Here is a 16,820-nt window from a genome sequence, read left to right as displayed (position 1 = left end):
TATTGTATTCATTCAATATTCAATAGGAGTCGATTTCAATAGGATTAAAAGTATTGTAGTTAAAGGTCTGTTGCTAGAAATTCCTTTAAATAAATAACCTTGCTCCTAGCATTCCCAGTGAGCAGTGGCCTTGCAGCATCACTGAGGAGTTAGCAGGCTGAACTCTAAAGTGTATGTGCAGATTGAATTTTTCTGGCCCCATATATCCATGGCCATAAAAGTTTCATATTGGCTCCATCTGCACAAATTATCACATGGTTATAAATATAAAAAGATCAATATGGCTAAGATTGTCAAGAAGGAGCTTAGGGGCACCTGGGTAGTTCAGTTGATTAAGTCTCCAACTCTTTATCTCAGCTCAGGTCTTCATCTTGGGGTCATGAGTTCAAGCCCTGCATTGGGCTCCATGCTGGGCATGGAGCCTACTTTAAAAAAAAGAGGGGCACCTGAGTTGCTCAGTCCATTGAGCGAGGGTTGGACTCTTGGCTTCAACTGGGGTCATGATCTCAAGGGTCCTGGGCTGGAGCTCCGTGTTGGGCTCTGAGCTCAGCACAGAGTTTGCTTGAGATTCCCTCCACCCCTACAGCCACTTGTGTTCTCTCAAAAAATAAACTTAAAAAAAAAAAAAAAAAGAGGGGGTGCCTGGGTGGCTCTGTTGATTAAGCAACTGCCTTTGGCTCAGGTCATGATCCCAGAGTCCTGGGATCGAGTCCCGCATCCAGCTCCCAGCTCCACAGAGAGTCTGCTTCTCCCTCTGACCTTCTCCCCTCTCATGTGCTCTTTCACTGTCTCTCCCTCAAATAAATAAATAAAATCTTTAAAAAAAAAAAAAAAAGGAAGGGAGGAGTGTTTAAAAGAAGTTCCACATTTGCTTTTTGCTAGGAGAGGAATAAAACAACAATAACTTTAAACCATTCCGTCCACCCCCTTAAGTAATAGCAGTAATTTCAGCTATATCTTTAGGTTCTGGGTTCCCCCAGAGTTATCAGGCAGTCTTTCTGGCCTCAGTAAGGAATTATAAAGAACACAGAATTTGGTGTCAGCCAGTCCTAGGTTCAAGTCCAAATTATGTCACTCTTGTGAATAGTGGGCAAATTATATAACATTATAGACTTACTGTGTGAATTTATTCATTCAGCATTCAGTTTATACCTATTAATTACTCTGTTCTGGGGCAACTGTCATGGTCCAAAGGATGTATCAATAACAAACAGATAAGATTTCTTGCCCTTACAGAAGCTATAGTCAGCTAGGCTTCTCTTTAGAAAATTAAGTGTGTTAATATATATGAAGCTGTTAGCAAAGTTTCTATCACATAATAAGCATGTGATAAATACTAATAGCATCATTATTAATTCTTCCCAACCCATAACATGAACAGCTCCCCAGAGAGTATAAAAAAATTATGCAAAATTGGAAGGGAGCCTCCATTTACCATGGGAAGTCTCAGGTCCAGCAGTAGCCAGGGAGTTGGACTAGTTATAATCTCCTGAAGCTATTGTCAGTCAAATATAAAAGCACACAACTATGTAGGCAGAACTTTCTTGGACAGGAAACAAAAGGTACTAACTTTTATAAAAGAAAAAAATTAAAAATTAGACACTTCATCAAAATTAATGTGTTCTTTTTATCAAAAGATGCCATCAAGAAAATGAATAAACCGTCCACAGACTGGGAGATATCAAAGTATATTTGTATTGCTGGAGAGAATCTGAACTGCTTCATTTCCTTTTTTAAAAAGATGATTGTCAGACAGTTTGCATGATTTGGGGATCAATGACCCCACTACTAAAAGGATTATTATATTCACCTGTTTTACTTCATGACTTGACAACATAAGATTTTCTTGTCTAAATCTGCTATCAACTTTAATGCTTTTTTGCCTGAAGGAGTCTTTGGAGTCATTTAACACCCTCATTGTATAACAGATAGGAAAAATATTAAAGGGAGCGTGTGACTTGTTCATAATCATCTAACCAGTCATTTCAGAACCTGAACTAGGTTTCAGGAAGTGCTCCTTCCGCTACTCCATTTCTGCTTCTCTGTTGCTTCCTTGAAAGTCAGTGGGAGATAGTCTATGGGCTTTATTCAGGATATTTGTTTTCTTCGGTCAGCTGGAACGGTTTTCACACTTGTTTATTTTAAAGTTGAAAGCATTGCAAGATTATGGTTGTGGGTCATTTTTGACTGAAAAAATAGCTTTTTGATAGTTAATACATGCTTTAAAACATGGTTTCTGGATGGTAAATGTAGTTACTGGTCCCAGTTAACTGTCATAAAGAGGCCCCTGCAAACCGTCATCTTGATTTCTGAGCTTTTTCTCATTTCATATAATCTCAAGCTATATTTTTTTTTCTATCGTCTAGCACTTGATATTCTGTTTATCTTTGGTACTTACGAACTTTTAAATCTCTATGTCAGAGATTTATTTATGTGAAACATTTCACAACTATCCAGTCTGTTAATTATGAAAGTTTTTATTGTTCATCTAGCAAAGCAAACAATGTCCTTTAGTGTCATTGATTTAGTTGGGTTTTTAAAAGATTTTATTTATTTATTTATTTACTTACTTACTTATTTATTTGGAGTGGGGAGAGGAAGGAACAGAGGGAGAAGGACAAGCAGACTCCGTGCTGAGCGTGGAGCCCAGTCCAATCTGAGGTTCAGGCTCACAGCCCCAAGATCACGACATGAGCAAAAATCAAGAGTAAGACGCTCAAACAACTGAGCCACCCAGGCACCCTTAATTAAGTTCTTATTTTTTTTTTAATTTTTTTAATATTTATTTATTTATTTGAGAGAGTGAGTGAGAGAAAGTGAGAGAGCACAGGCAGGGGGAGCAGCAGAGGGAGAAGACTCCCGGCTGAGCAGGGAGCCCCAGTCGGGGCTCAATCCCAGGACCCTGGAATCATGACCTGAGCTCTAGGCAGACACCTAACGACCGCACCATCCAGGCTCCCCTTTAATTGAGTTTTTAAAAGAAAAATTTTATAGCTAAAAAATCTCCTCTTCTATCAATATAGAATTTATCTTCTATCAATTTGTTTCACTTTCACAATTGTGTTGGTTTATATTTATGTGATTTTTATGTCAACAAAAGCAGGAGCAGCAATAATGACACATGGTGTAGGGGTTTCAGAGCACTGCCCTCTTTTACTAAGTCCATGTCTATGCTTTTCCTTTTCCATCATACTGAATTTTTAATTTGCAGTAAGAAGCCACTATATGAGGTAAGAAATGGTAATCAAGGGAAAGGAAAGCATTCATTCATTTATTCAGCAAATACTTATTGAGTTCTTCTCAGAGGCCAGCCATTATGCTAGGGAAATTGGTTACTTTTTTTCATTTTTTTCTGTCTAGTCTCAGGTGGAGATCATGATGAGTAGTAAAATTATGTGTTTTAGATGTCGCCGTATGACATGCAGATTTAAAACAACATAAACCCTTGGTGGATTTGAATTGGAATTAAAAAAGAAATAAATTGGATAAATAATTATCTGGCTTTTGATTATAGTTTTGACTGCCCATGAATCCTTGGCATTACTTGTAGGTAAATTCTATTTGGGTATTACTACTTTCTTCTCAGAATTAATAGAACTTTTTCACTTATTTATTTTTAGAACTGTCAGTGTAATAAGGTTATTTCTGTAGGAAATTGGGACTTCTGTGGTTATTTTGATTCTGATTATAACCTCTTTAAAGCTGATGAACATATGGCCCCTTAGATTTGAAGTGGCGAGGTAATCATAAATTAGGCCCCAAACGCGTTCAAAATGGTTTTAAAATGTGATATTCAATATATACACTTGAATATGCACCAAAATAACATAAGTAAAATCTTGCTTTCTTTCCACCTAAACGTTTTAAGTTCCTCAGTTTTCTTTAGATACCTGTGGTATACTACTCTCCACCGGTGTTCACTCATCCTTGGGGAAACAAAAAAAGAGTGAAGGCCATATTGCCATGATCACTGTTAAGTAGCGTTTGAGCCAAGTTTTTTATTGCTATTTTTTATGCCTTTATAAATTAGTATTTTCACAAGGATAAATTGAACTTAAAAACCCTTTTCTGTTCTAGGGTATTTTTTAATGTAAGATGTTTTATTGTCCTTTCTTAGAGCTGTTACATTTAGTATGGTCCATAAAAGAATTTGTCTTCTTTTTTTTTTCCCAGCAATAAACTAAATCTGGTTTAGTTCAGTGCCGTGATATAAAATCCACATTCTCTGTAGAGTATTGGTCATGGGTCCCATTCTAGGATGTGTTGCTCTTTATGGGACAGTGTGAAGGCAGTTTTGAAATGAAAACAAAAACACCACCCTACACTAATGCTTCAGCAAGAACATTGTGTTCAGTGGCAATGCTTTTTCACATTTTCTATTAAGGTATAATTTACTTACAGTAAAATGCTCAAATCTTAACATGTCATTCAAACAGTTTTGACAGATATCAAGACACAGAACATTTTTCTCACCCCAGAAAATTTGTTTCCCTTTCCAGTCAACAGTCCTACTCTTTCCCCAATCCAAACCTCCAAAAGCAATCCCTGATCCAATTTCTGTGACTACAGGTTAGTTTGGTCTGTTATGGAATTGTATATAAATGAACATGTAGTTTCATCATTTGGCTTCTTTCACTCAACCTAATATTTTTGAGATCATCTGTGTTGTGGAGTTCTTCAGTAAATAGTTTGCTTCTGTTGCAGATAATACTTTAAAAAAAAACAGGCAAGAAATAATTAGATCTTCACTGAGCATCTTAAATGACACATGGCTATCATTAAAGTCAGGGCAGCAAAACTGTAGCAGGAATGAGGGGACAAAATACCCTCTAATATTAATATTCAGCGACAGTACTCCCACCTTAATTACTGTTGAATGCATCAAGAGGTACTGTTCTGGGAGATTTTATTAACAACAAAGATACTGGGTAACTAACTGCACCCCAGCAGTTACAACGGCTCTGCTACTGTATGTTTCCTTCCCTTTGTACGTCTGCTTTGACTTCAGAAAGCAAATGTGAGAAATAACTCCAGGTGAGGAAGGATGTCTTATGATATCTCCATAATCAAAGCATGCTGGAAGGGATGTTTTCATTGTTTATCAATATGTTGGTGATGGCTCAGTAGCTTTTATGCACTCTTAAAATTGTATAACATAGACTTTATGAGCTCAGTTTTATTATTACAAACTCACTTTGATCCATAATTTTTACAAATAGAAGGAGAACAGATACAATGAAACCAACATCTCCAGATTACATTTTTGGGGGTTTTTTTGGTGTTTTTTTTTAAAGTTCTAATTGAATTTACCTAAAAATTGCCATTTTAAGCAAGGATTCATTGAGATTTGGGAGCTGTAATAAATTTAAATGAAGATGATACCGTGACTCTAAGGAGTCACAGTAAATTGTGTACCAACAGATGTAAAGGGTGAATTGTTACTATCTGCTGTTGTCTTTTCTTTTTTTCTTTTTTTTTTAAGATTTATTTATTTATTTGTTTGACAGAGAGAGAGAGAGAGCACAAGTAGGTAGAGAGGCAGGCAGAGAGAGAGGGGGAAGCAGGCTCCCCACCGAGCAGAGAGCCCAATGCGGGGCTCGATCCCAGGACCCTGAGACTATGACCCAAGCTGAAGGCAGAGGCCTAACCCACTGAGCAACCCAGTGCCCCTGCTGTTGTCTTTTTCAAGAGAACATTATTCTGACTGAAAAAGGACTCCAAATTTTGACCTAACTACATAAAGGCGAGCACTGAGCTGGCCCTGGGCTAGTTCCTCCCAATCCATACCATCTCCACCTTTAAGATTCTTAAATAAGAAGCTGCAGAACCACAAAGAGATCGCAGAACATTAACACACACACCAACAGTACACACAATGAGCACCTTCTTAATTTTATGGGATGTTCGCATGTCATTTTCAGTGTTTATACAACTTTTCAGCCAAGAGAAAAATAACCGTAAAGTACCGTGGTGCTTGTATCAGTCCTATGGAAAAAGGCATGCAAAAAAATTAGAAGTTTTGCCAGACAACTGAGAAAATAATGTTTCAGATTATTCCCATCCTGTGACTTCCTCTTATCCACCGATTTTCTCATTTCTTTCTGCCTTCCACTAAATACACCTTCCTTCTCCCCTCTCATACTTATTTTTCTCCTTATGGTTCCTAAAATATTTTATTTACCACATTCATATTTCATTCTAATAATTCCAGAAATGTTGAAATGATACTTTCCTTATACAACCTACCTTAGGGTAGAATTTGGCTTAAGTTAAGCTTACTTCTCGTAAGTCTTAGTTCATATAAAAAAGGAGTTACATTTAAATCCTCAAAAGAATCTCATTAATATAATTTAACCTATACAGAGGACTTGCTGTGCTATCCTACCAAGCCTCAAGGATCTATGTTCTAAACCATAAAGATGATTAACTACTTTTGAGCAGTATGCATGAATTCTCTCAGCAGTTTGTCATCATTTTAGTTAGAGTAATTAATTTTAATTAACTGCCAATAATGTTTGTTGCCATGTGGAAAAATGAGAATATGGCCCTTGTTCCCATTTTAGCATGAGTAATGGTATCAGTTTAATGTTAGAAGGGTAAAGAGGTCTTAGGTTGTGAAATAAAGAATTATAAACCTGATTTCCCAGAGTACACTCTGCTTGAAGGGTTTTGAGAAGTCCTAGCTTAGCAAAAATTAAAGCTGATAGTAAATCATCTTTCCTCCTCCCACGTATTTAGGGTTCTGGCTTTTAAAAATTAGATTCTTCTCAAAAAACAAGGACAGTCTCAAGTACACAATCTAACCTTACACCTAAAGGAGATGGAAAAAGAACAGCAAATAAAGCCTAAATCCAACAGGAGAAGAGAAATAATAAAGATTAGAGCAGAAATTAATGACAGAGGAAAAAAAAACAACAATAGTAGAACAAATCAACAAAACTAGGAGCTGGCTGGTTCTTTGAAAGAATTAATAAGATCAATAAACCCCCAGCTAGACTTATCAAAAAGAAAAAGGAAAGAGAAAGGACCCAAATGAAAACTGGACTTTGCTTCCTAGTTTTGGAATTAGTATTGTTTTGTTGCTTCTCGGTCAAAATGTTTGAGTTCATAGTCCTGTTTTATAAACATATACAGTAATTTAGAGATTCAAACTTAATAGCATAGCCTTTTGTTTTTCCACTGCTGTGATTGAAAAAAATTAAATAATTTCACCTCCTCTCTTTGAAGTTGGAGAGGTCATGAATTGTACTTAATTGTAATTAACCTAAGACTTCTTTAGGGGACAGGTTCATGCAAAGTAGCAGGACCAGGGGCAAACTCCTCACTACTAATTTTGCTTACAATATGAAGTATTGCCAGCAAAGTAATATCCACACCACTCTGACATAATTTAAGTATATTTATTCAGGATTTAAAAGGCTTTACATGGTTTTGTTGCAAAAGAAGGAATAATGGTGGTTTAGAGAAAACTTTTAATATTCACAGTTGCTCAAGAGTTCTGAAACATCAAACTTTTCAAGTTTAACTATGCCTTTAAAAAAAAAAAATGCAATACTCTTTGAATACTGTGTAGATTCTCATCTTACCAGAAGAGGAATCAGGCAGCACAAAATAGAATTTTAGAAGTGGAAAAGACTTTCAATATCATGTACTTTAAACTTGACATTAACTTTGTTCACTAAAATTGCTATCTTCTTAAGGATCTTAGTTTTCCTGCACTAATTTCCAGAAAATTAAAGAACCTCTAGTCCCCAGTGTTTTTTGCTGTAATATGTCAGTCTTTTTAGTCCCTTCTGATATTCTCCATAGTCATGCTGATGATTACAGCTGTGAGGATTTTCTTGATTCTTTATGTCTGAATTAGCTTAAGAATAGTATATTGTGTGCAGAAACATAACTTTTAATTTAAATACTTGGCCAAAGAAAAGGTGAATAATGCAGTTTTAGTAGCAGTAAAAGTTGAGTCACCAGTATTCTGGAGGACACATACCATAGGGTCTTTGCCATCAAGGTTTAAGAGTGAGTAATACAACCCTATTAGGTAAGAAGGGTAATACCACTTACGTTACTGTGGTGGAGAAGCAAGAGTGAGTACGCATGGCTTTTCACTTGGAAGTCAAGGGTGAGGGGCAGTATGTTAAGCTACTTTGTTTCATTTTTTCGATCCTATTTCTCATTCCTCAAATCAACAGATATTTATTTTGCATTCAGCATGAGCTAAACATTCTGATAGATCTAGGTATACAGCAGACAACAAGATAGAGTCTTTGACCTCAAGGGGTACAGACACATAGCAGAGGGCATTGCTAGATACAACTGCATACAGAACAGAGAAGATACATAGGATCTTAAAAGCCCTGTGTGGTTCCACCACATCACAAGCCATTTATTAACTTTGCCCTCCTTGTGGAATGAGAAATAACTATTATAATCAGTTGTTTGGCATTTTGGAAATGAAAACTGCTATAAAAGAGCAGAATAATAGAAAACAAGATTAAAGTGTATGGTAGGAATGGCTCTTACAGGTTTGTCCAGTATTTGTCCTCACTCTAGGACCGCTACCAGGGAAAAGCTGTTAGGTAAATGCAATTGCCTAGGTTTTGCGAAGACAAGAGAATATCTGTGTGTATTGCCAAGAGGGATTATGCAATTTATATGTCTTTGGATAATGCAGGAACTAAAGATAGTAGGAATCTCACGTGGAGTATGGGGTTTCCACTTGCCTACAGCTTCTATTAAGGATCTTCTGCATTTCAGTGTCCATTTAAAGTATTTCTTTGACAATTTTTAAACCCTGCCACTACCCAAAACTGTTACCCACAAGCAATTTTATTTTCATATTCAGAAACTACAAGAAGATTCATTAAATTATACAGAATGAATATCTACCTTTCTATAATTGACCTATCTGTATATTGGATTTGGGGAAGTCGTTATCAGTGATTTATCATGCCCGATTCTTTCTGATTTTACTTCTTTTTTAAAAAGTTTGTTAATTCTCTCAGAGGACTAGGATACCAATTAACATCCCATTCTCCATCCTCAGAAGATGAAGAATTTATTGAGTTGGGCATTTCTTTCAAATGCTTTTATATGATCACATTCTTACACTGAACATGGAGATTTTTGAACTGTAGGAAAAAGAAGGGGTTCTTTTTTGATAGTCACTGAATGTTCCTTGACTATGAACTAATCTTAATTTTATTATATGCATTTTTATGTTTTTGTCAGCACTTTCACCCTAATTAAATGAGGCACTACACCACAATGTTTAGCCTGTGGCATAATGCAATGCAGGTGATCTGTCATTGAGAATCATGATCTTACCTTCTCTTTTTCCCCCTGAACAATTTTTTTGGTCTCAGTTTATGATGACATACCTCTGTAGTTTAACTTCATCACATTCAAACAAAAAAAATATTAAAAGTCTTACCCTATATATATTCCACTGATTTTTTTAAAAAGCATATTACTATAATTATTACTTGGTAAACAGATCTTATTTTTTACTGTCCTCCCTTGATTTAACAAATGTAATGATGTGGAAAATTTCCATTCAGTTGCTTATTATTTTATTTGCTCCATATATCTGTGCTCTGGTTTCTAACATCCTCATGTCCTTATTGTATTATCTCTATACATTTCCATTTAGAATAAAGAGATAGAAGCAAGAAAATTAATAACCCATGCATCAGACCTTTTTGCCATGCTTAATAGGAATAAGCAGTTAAGGCTAGAAACCTCAATGTTTAATGCTGTTTTCAAAACTCAGTTATTCCATATATTGTCCCTTCAATTAAAGAGAGTAAGTATAATATGTAGTCAGATTAATACAGGATAACTAAACCTGTGTTTAAAAAAAAGAAAAAGCTACGGTGTCTGTGCATTGCATGGCAGAATACTACTAAAATTTGCCTAAATAAATTCTCATGATGTTTTTGATACTATGGAAATGCTTTCGCGATACTTGGGTTTGAATCTTCATAATGACAAAGGTTCTAACAGTTATCTTTTTAAAAAAAACCACTATCCTGTTTTAATTCATCTTCCCGGTTATATTTGTGATAAGTTTGTGGAACTATACTATACTATTATGAAAAAGGTAAAACTTATGCATACTTAGATTTTGATAAGTAGCATCGTATGCATTTAAAAAGATTTTTTGGTAACTTGTGGCACTTTGGTAAAGGAATGTGCAATTATAAAGGTTTATGCCATTTTGATTTTTTTTTTTAATCGCCAGGAATTACTCTTACTAGGCTTTAGATTGAAAACCAAACCCAATTTTAAGACTGGCACTTTTTCCTACTGGTAGTTCCTGTTTCTCTAATTATGTAGAACATTTCATTTAGACCATTCTTTTCAATGAATTTTAACTTTCCTTCTCCCTCCTAACCTCAAAAACCTTTAATTTAAGGAGCATTTTAAATTCATCCAGTGGTAGTTAGATAAGCATTTTAGGTATCATGGACATTTAATCTGGTGCCTGGCTTTAGTAATCTTCTGATAAAAATAGCTAAACTCCTGAAAAAGAATATTCAAACATTTTAATTAGTTTGTATTGGTTATAATCAACTGAGTAAGTTGATGTCCATATAGTCATAATTTATCTTAAAATCTGGGGCTGTCAACATAACTAACTACACAGATTGCTTAAAATACCCTCATGTATTCCAAAGAGAAATGACAAGAAGAAATAGAATTCTGTATGATTATAGCTATTGTATACACTTCTGTTAGGTTTCCAGTATTTTACTGTGATACACCCATGGGTAGTAGAAGCAAACTGAAAACAAATATAAATGCTTTAACATTGGATGTTGGCATACAGTTCAGATTATGCATAAGCTATTGCAATAAAAAAAAATACTCATTGTGCCTGTATTTGAAGAATTTATCTTAGATTTCCTCCGGCCTTTTATACTTAAGGCTGTGCAATCATTTAAATGTAGAGACAACGGAATATATGAATGAATGAAATGATGGTCCTGTTGGCCATGGGATAAATATTCTGTTGAATTTTTTGAGAGCATTGCCTGTTGTCTATTATGACATAAACTAGATTGTTCACAAGCCACATGTGAGTCTTAAGTACAAATCACAGCATTGAAAAATTATACATCTCTCTTTTTCCTTGCAAAATGAATTCAGAATTTATAATTCAGATTTATAATTTTAAGCTGCTGATTATTAAAAAGTACCTAATATGAATTTAAAGATTAAATGAAATAAGACCTATGAAAGAATGCTAATTAATAGCATAATCCTGTATACTATCACACCTCTGATAATGTTAAGTTTCTTATAAAGCCTTAAAATATTTTAGTGAAAAATTAATTACCTAGAAATGAAGGCACTTTATTACCTTGAACTAGCTATTTGTCTGTATAGAATTTGTCTAAAATCCCATAAAATATTCTTTATCCTTTTATAAATTTATCCTACTTATGTGTTTTTCTAAAGCTTCTTATAATACAATAATTCAAACTATTTTAACTTAATAGAAAATTGTGTTACGTGATAGAACCAATGAACAATTCAGAAATAAAACTCTAGACAAACAAAAGTGTGTGTGAGAACAGCAAAACTGTTAGTCTAAGTCTATAATCATTTGAGGTTAAAATGTAAAATTTGGAGGCTTTTTCATTGAGCGATTTTTAGACAGCTTTTTTTTTTAATCTTATCTTTAATTGGTTCTATCTTGTGTTGAAATGTTGGTCAAATTATAAGGGCAATCGAAAGTATTAAGCCAGCTTGTCATAATTCAATTTTCTTTATTTGGGTTTTTTTTTTAATGTAACTCTAAAGCATTAAAAAACAAGTTTTGTTTCTTCTATGTTCAAGTCAGCCCTGCCTGGCAAATTATCAAATTTAAATCAGGAATGTGGATGTGCAGCTCCCTAGAGCTGCTGTACCCTCTTCAGAAAATTAACAGTTGATTTATACAAGGGATTTGATTCAGAGGAAAAGGCATAGGACCTTTTTTTTTTTTTTTCAAAAGTTAACTTTTTTCTGAAGTTCATCCTTACATCTTTCTGATATTTTAAAAAAATAGGCTAACTTTTATTCAAGAATGTTTTTTAACAGAAGAATATTTCACAGCTAACAAACTTTGCTTTCTTTTTTGTTTGAGGGCAGTTCACTTAATAAAAAAAACCTGGTTTATGATTACACTTATCTTTAGTTCTTTCTCTGTGGTGGCCATTTTTCTGTCACTGGTTTTAAGTGTTTTACTAAATGTAAATGCTGCTTCATAGACGCAGTTATCATTACACAGTACAGACTGGAGTCAAGTTTATCAGCAGTCTTCTCTTATCAAGGAGAAACTAAAAATAAATTCCATGTCAGTTCTTTGGTTTGTATCTTGGTATCTTTTTAAAATACGATATATTAACCCAAAGGTGTGTTAATGTCATGGCATGAACAATCTTAAATGTAGATCTATTGAGTATTTTGTGATGCTGAGTAACAAACTTTTCTCAAATCTCTGTGATGCTGAATATTTTCCTTAGGAGGTTTTGTTTCATGTTAGATTGTTGTTCTGAAAGATGTTGGTCCTAGTGGGATTTTTTTTTTTAACTGGGAAAACAAATAAACGCATGTATTACAAGTATAGCAATGGTGAATTGTAAACTTACCGTATAATATTGATTCTATTTTCAAAAATGTTTTGCTGTTAAATATATACAACATAAAATTGCTGCCATACTGTAATTGAGTACTTTTTCTTAAATGACCCTGTTATCACTATTCCAGAATTAGAAGTTGGGCAGATACATGATTGATTCATGTGTCTGCATAGATGCGTCAAGGTATATTCTTCTCTTGGTGAGTAAAAATATATTTTCCTTGGCATCAGTGCATTGAGATCTGAATATACCTGTATCTATCTGTTCCTATTACACATTTCTTATACAGTATCTTCTAATATGCCAAAATTGGCCTCCACACAACTTAAAATTGAGGGTTCGTTACATGCTTTCTAACAGAAAGGTTTTCAGTGATATTCATTATGGGTTTGTACTGTGAAAATAGTGAAACTCCCTTTAAAATTTCATATATGCTAAATTTAAATTAATATTTTTTCTTTAGCTCAAATTTCCCTAAATCCAGAGAGAATATCAACCCTTTTCACTGTTGTCAAATCCAGCATAAGGAACAGCCCTATGACACTACAAAAACAGTTGAGGAATAAGGAATAAGTCTCTTATGTTACACTTCAGAATAAAGGCATTGTGTGAACGAAATGAACCGAAGTTCATCGTGAATGCAAGGCTTCTTTACTTGACATTCCTCCACCGAAGGGAAGACAAGTGTCAACACCATTGGCGTCATTTTTCAAACCGATCTTGAGTGGAATACCTTCCACCATCCTGGAGTACTTCTTGACTCTTACCAGGTTTTGGTTTGGGTTTGATTTGGTTCTAATTCATCGAGCCTTTCAGTTTTCCAAAAAAAACCATTTGTCAGCACTGAGGTAGAGAGACATAGATTTGAAAATACTTTCTTAAGAGATCATGTAACTCTATAACTCAATTTCAAAAGAGGAGGAGGGTATAGTTTCAACCCACTGCCTCTCACAAGAAACATGTTTTTGAATCTGTAACTGTTTTAGTGTTAACAGGGTACAAAGTGTTTTTGTCCTGTATTGTACTTAAAGGTTCTCATTGATTGGTGATTGTATTGTACTGTATGAAAACAAATCATAAATTGCCTTGTACTGTTTATAATAGACCATACCACGTACTACTTCAGTTTTTATGTTCCAAGTTTTCCAGTGATGCATGTTAACAGTTAGGTCCTAAAATTCTGTGGTGCTAATTCTTCCATATCCAATGGTGCTTTTGTGGATGCTAACTGCACACATGCTGAACAAAGCTTGAAGTTTAAAACTTTCCTCCCTTCCTCTGTTTATATAAAGTAAAATGAAATAACTTGAATTTGTCTCAAAGTATCACTGACAATCTAATAAACTGGTTTCTATGTGTGATTACTTTGGATTCTTAATTATTCTTCAGAAAGCAAATTAGTTCTCCTGGGCCCTTCAATCAACCAAAAGTTGATTTTACTATGTGCTTATTTTCTTATTTCATTTGTGCCCCAAATTTGGGGGTATCTATGGGAATTTAAATCCAGTTGGCCTAGTTCCCTTAAGCAAGTTTATGTTAGATCTACAAAAACTAGACCCATCAGACATGGAAATTAGTATGTTGAAAAAACCAAAAATGTGCTGTTTGAGTGCCTTTATTTTAGTATGTTACTAATAAGGTTTTATTATCTACTTGAACCATGAGATAACATTTGCATGGAAAAAAGTATGCCTTCAGAACATTTATTATTGCTCAAATGACATTGAAAAGGCCATTCCTGTATGTTGACATTTAAAGTAAAAGTTCCACTTCACGTGTATGAAAACATGGACAAAAAAATAAAATAAAATTGGAACTTTCCAAGACAAACTGATTCCATATGCCAGAATGGCATGGTCTTATTGGATTTTTAATTTTAGCATCAGCACTAAGAATCACAGCATTAGGACAAGTGAAGCTGCTATCCTCATGAGGGCAGAGGTCTGTTTGTCCCAAGCTAGAGATAAAGTCAATATTAAAGCAGTGTGCAAATTTGCATTCTAATCTTGGTCTCTTGTCCACCCCATGGGTAACCTTAAATTTCAAAAGAAAAGATCAAAATCAATCTATTAAAGCTCCTTAAGCAACAATCATTGATCTCAAATAGAAGACAAGCAAACCTGTCCACCTAATCTCGTGGGCCCAATGACTGAAATGACATTCCCACGCTGCTGTGGTTTTTTATTTTATAAAGAGTGTAGGTGCAGCAATTTTGCCTCAAATAGTTATTGAATCATGTCTAACTTCTAATATCAGAAAATAAAGTTCACAGAATAGAGCCAGTATGACTATCTTAAACATCTCCAAGACTATCTTGAACAAATGCAGTATTTACTAAATCACAACCTCTCCAAAGATATTTCTACTGTATATTTGTGTAACTATCTTTACAGCATTCCATTCTATGAAAACTGGCAAACAATAAATGTGCTACAAAATAATTTCAGGTCTTCTTTCATCAAAAAGAGAGAGAAAATAAGTAAGTCTATGAATGTTTTAGAATATCTTTACTTCTGCGGTAATATTTTGCCTGTTAATTGAAAGAAAAATTAATTCTAATTTTATGAAAGGATAAAAGAAAAAACTGCTTTTGGAAAAATATCTACTTTTCAATCTACATGAAAAAAATCTCTAATTTTTATACCTACAGCCACCAGTTTTATGTATTATTGTTCACCATAATGTTTGTCCCACCTAAAAAAATTATTCTCACAAAATTTATCAGGTTTTTTTTTGTATGAAATTATCTTAAAAAATCAACCTTAAATAAAATGAGTATACTTTGTAAGTTTGGTTCATTTATGAAGATAATGTAGTCTCTCCCTCTTTAAGTTAATTATTGAAGCTTTTTAAAAGTTACATAAAATTATGTTTGTCTTTAGTTTGATCAATATTATTTTGGTAAGTTGTATTTTCTGTTCCTACGATAATAATTTCCCTTGAAGATCTTAAGCTCAAGGTGTCATCTGTAAATCTGTGAATGAAAGTACTTTCAATAAAGATCCAGATAATCTCCATTGAGGAACATCTTTGGAAGTAAATTTCATGTACATTAAAAGCCTAACCTGATTCATCTTAGGGAACTGACTTTTCTCATCAGGAATTGCTTTGAATTTGAAAATGGCCAACAATAATAATCTTGCCCTTATACAAAAAAAAAAAAAAAAAAAGTCAGTCTGTAACCTGTATCATTTCAGAATTGTCTTCCTCATGAATTTTTTTAAACCATTGAGGTGGGTGCATACTGAGATCACATTAAGACTAAAGTCACTTTTCTTACCCTCCAGTTTATTGTTAGGGCAGTGAAAATTCATGCAAAAACAAATGAGTGGTAGTTTATAAGATTGCATAAGCCATATAATGCATGAGCACAGCATTGTACGTATTCTCCCAAATTGGTCTCATATTCTGTGAGTAGTACCTAAAGCTTACACTTTCTGTAGAGCATAATGCTTGCCATCATAAAAGACTTAACAAAAAACCAGCTAATGAAAATATAAAGGACTCTTTTTTTTTTAAGATTTTAGTTATTTATTTGACAGAGAGATCACAAGTAGGCAGAGAGGCAGGCAGAGAGAGAGGGGGAAGCAGGCTCCCTGCTGAGCAGAAGCCCGATGTGGGGCTCGATCCCAGGACCCTGAGATCATGACCTGAGCCGAAGGCAGAGGCTTTAACCCATTGAGCCACCCAGGCGCCCCTGAAAATATAAAGGACTCTTAATGAAAGAACTGGCCCTCAGTTTGGGGTATGTAAAACTGCAGTTTTGTTAGTTCATTCTGAGTAAATACACAAGAGATTCCTTTTAAACAAGATCATAAAGAAAACACCTTGAGCATCAGATACCCAGGGAAGAAAATTAATTTACAACAAAAAATAAAGTGTTATTCCCATTGAGTAGGACTGAAAGGAAACTGTGTATAAGAAGTGGACTTCAAATTTTGCTTTATACAACTCTTTAAATTATTTATTGATAAGCATGTATTACTTTTATCATTTTTAAAATGATTTTTAGAGGAAGGAAATAAATGCTAAATAAATTAGAAGACCTGCATCAACTGGTTGCATATTCTCTTTCTGGAAGGAAAGTCTACTTATAAAATCTAATTAACGTCAGGACGTTGCTTGATAAGTATAAAATCAGGTAAAAGGAAATGAGTAATATTAATGAACAGCCGCAGCATGTTATGATGG

At 34.3% G+C, this 16,820-nt stretch overlaps 1 protein-coding gene across 1 annotated transcript in view; it reads left to right on the top strand.

The window, feature by feature from the left end:
* The window catches only part of PURG (purine rich element binding protein G), a gene marked incomplete at its 5' end in the record, with an annotated part of 38,813 nt that extends 23,174 nt beyond the window's left edge, over nt 1–15,639 (top strand). Inside the window, one exon of the mRNA XM_080796996.1 lies at nt 13,093–15,639. Coding sequence (XP_080653122.1) covers nt 13,093–13,107 — 15 coding nt within the window. The 3' untranslated portion in view covers nt 13,108–15,639. The remainder of the gene's footprint in view (nt 1–13,092) is intronic.
* Nucleotides 15,640–16,820: the final 1,181 nt, after the last annotated feature.

Source organism: Martes martes (genome assembly GCF_963455335.1).
Source record: "Martes martes genome assembly, chromosome: 2".
Taxonomy (NCBI): Eukaryota; Metazoa; Chordata; class Mammalia; order Carnivora; family Mustelidae; genus Martes; species Martes martes.
Note: the sequence above shows the minus strand (reverse complement) of the source record. Positions and strands in the feature narration are given on the sequence as shown.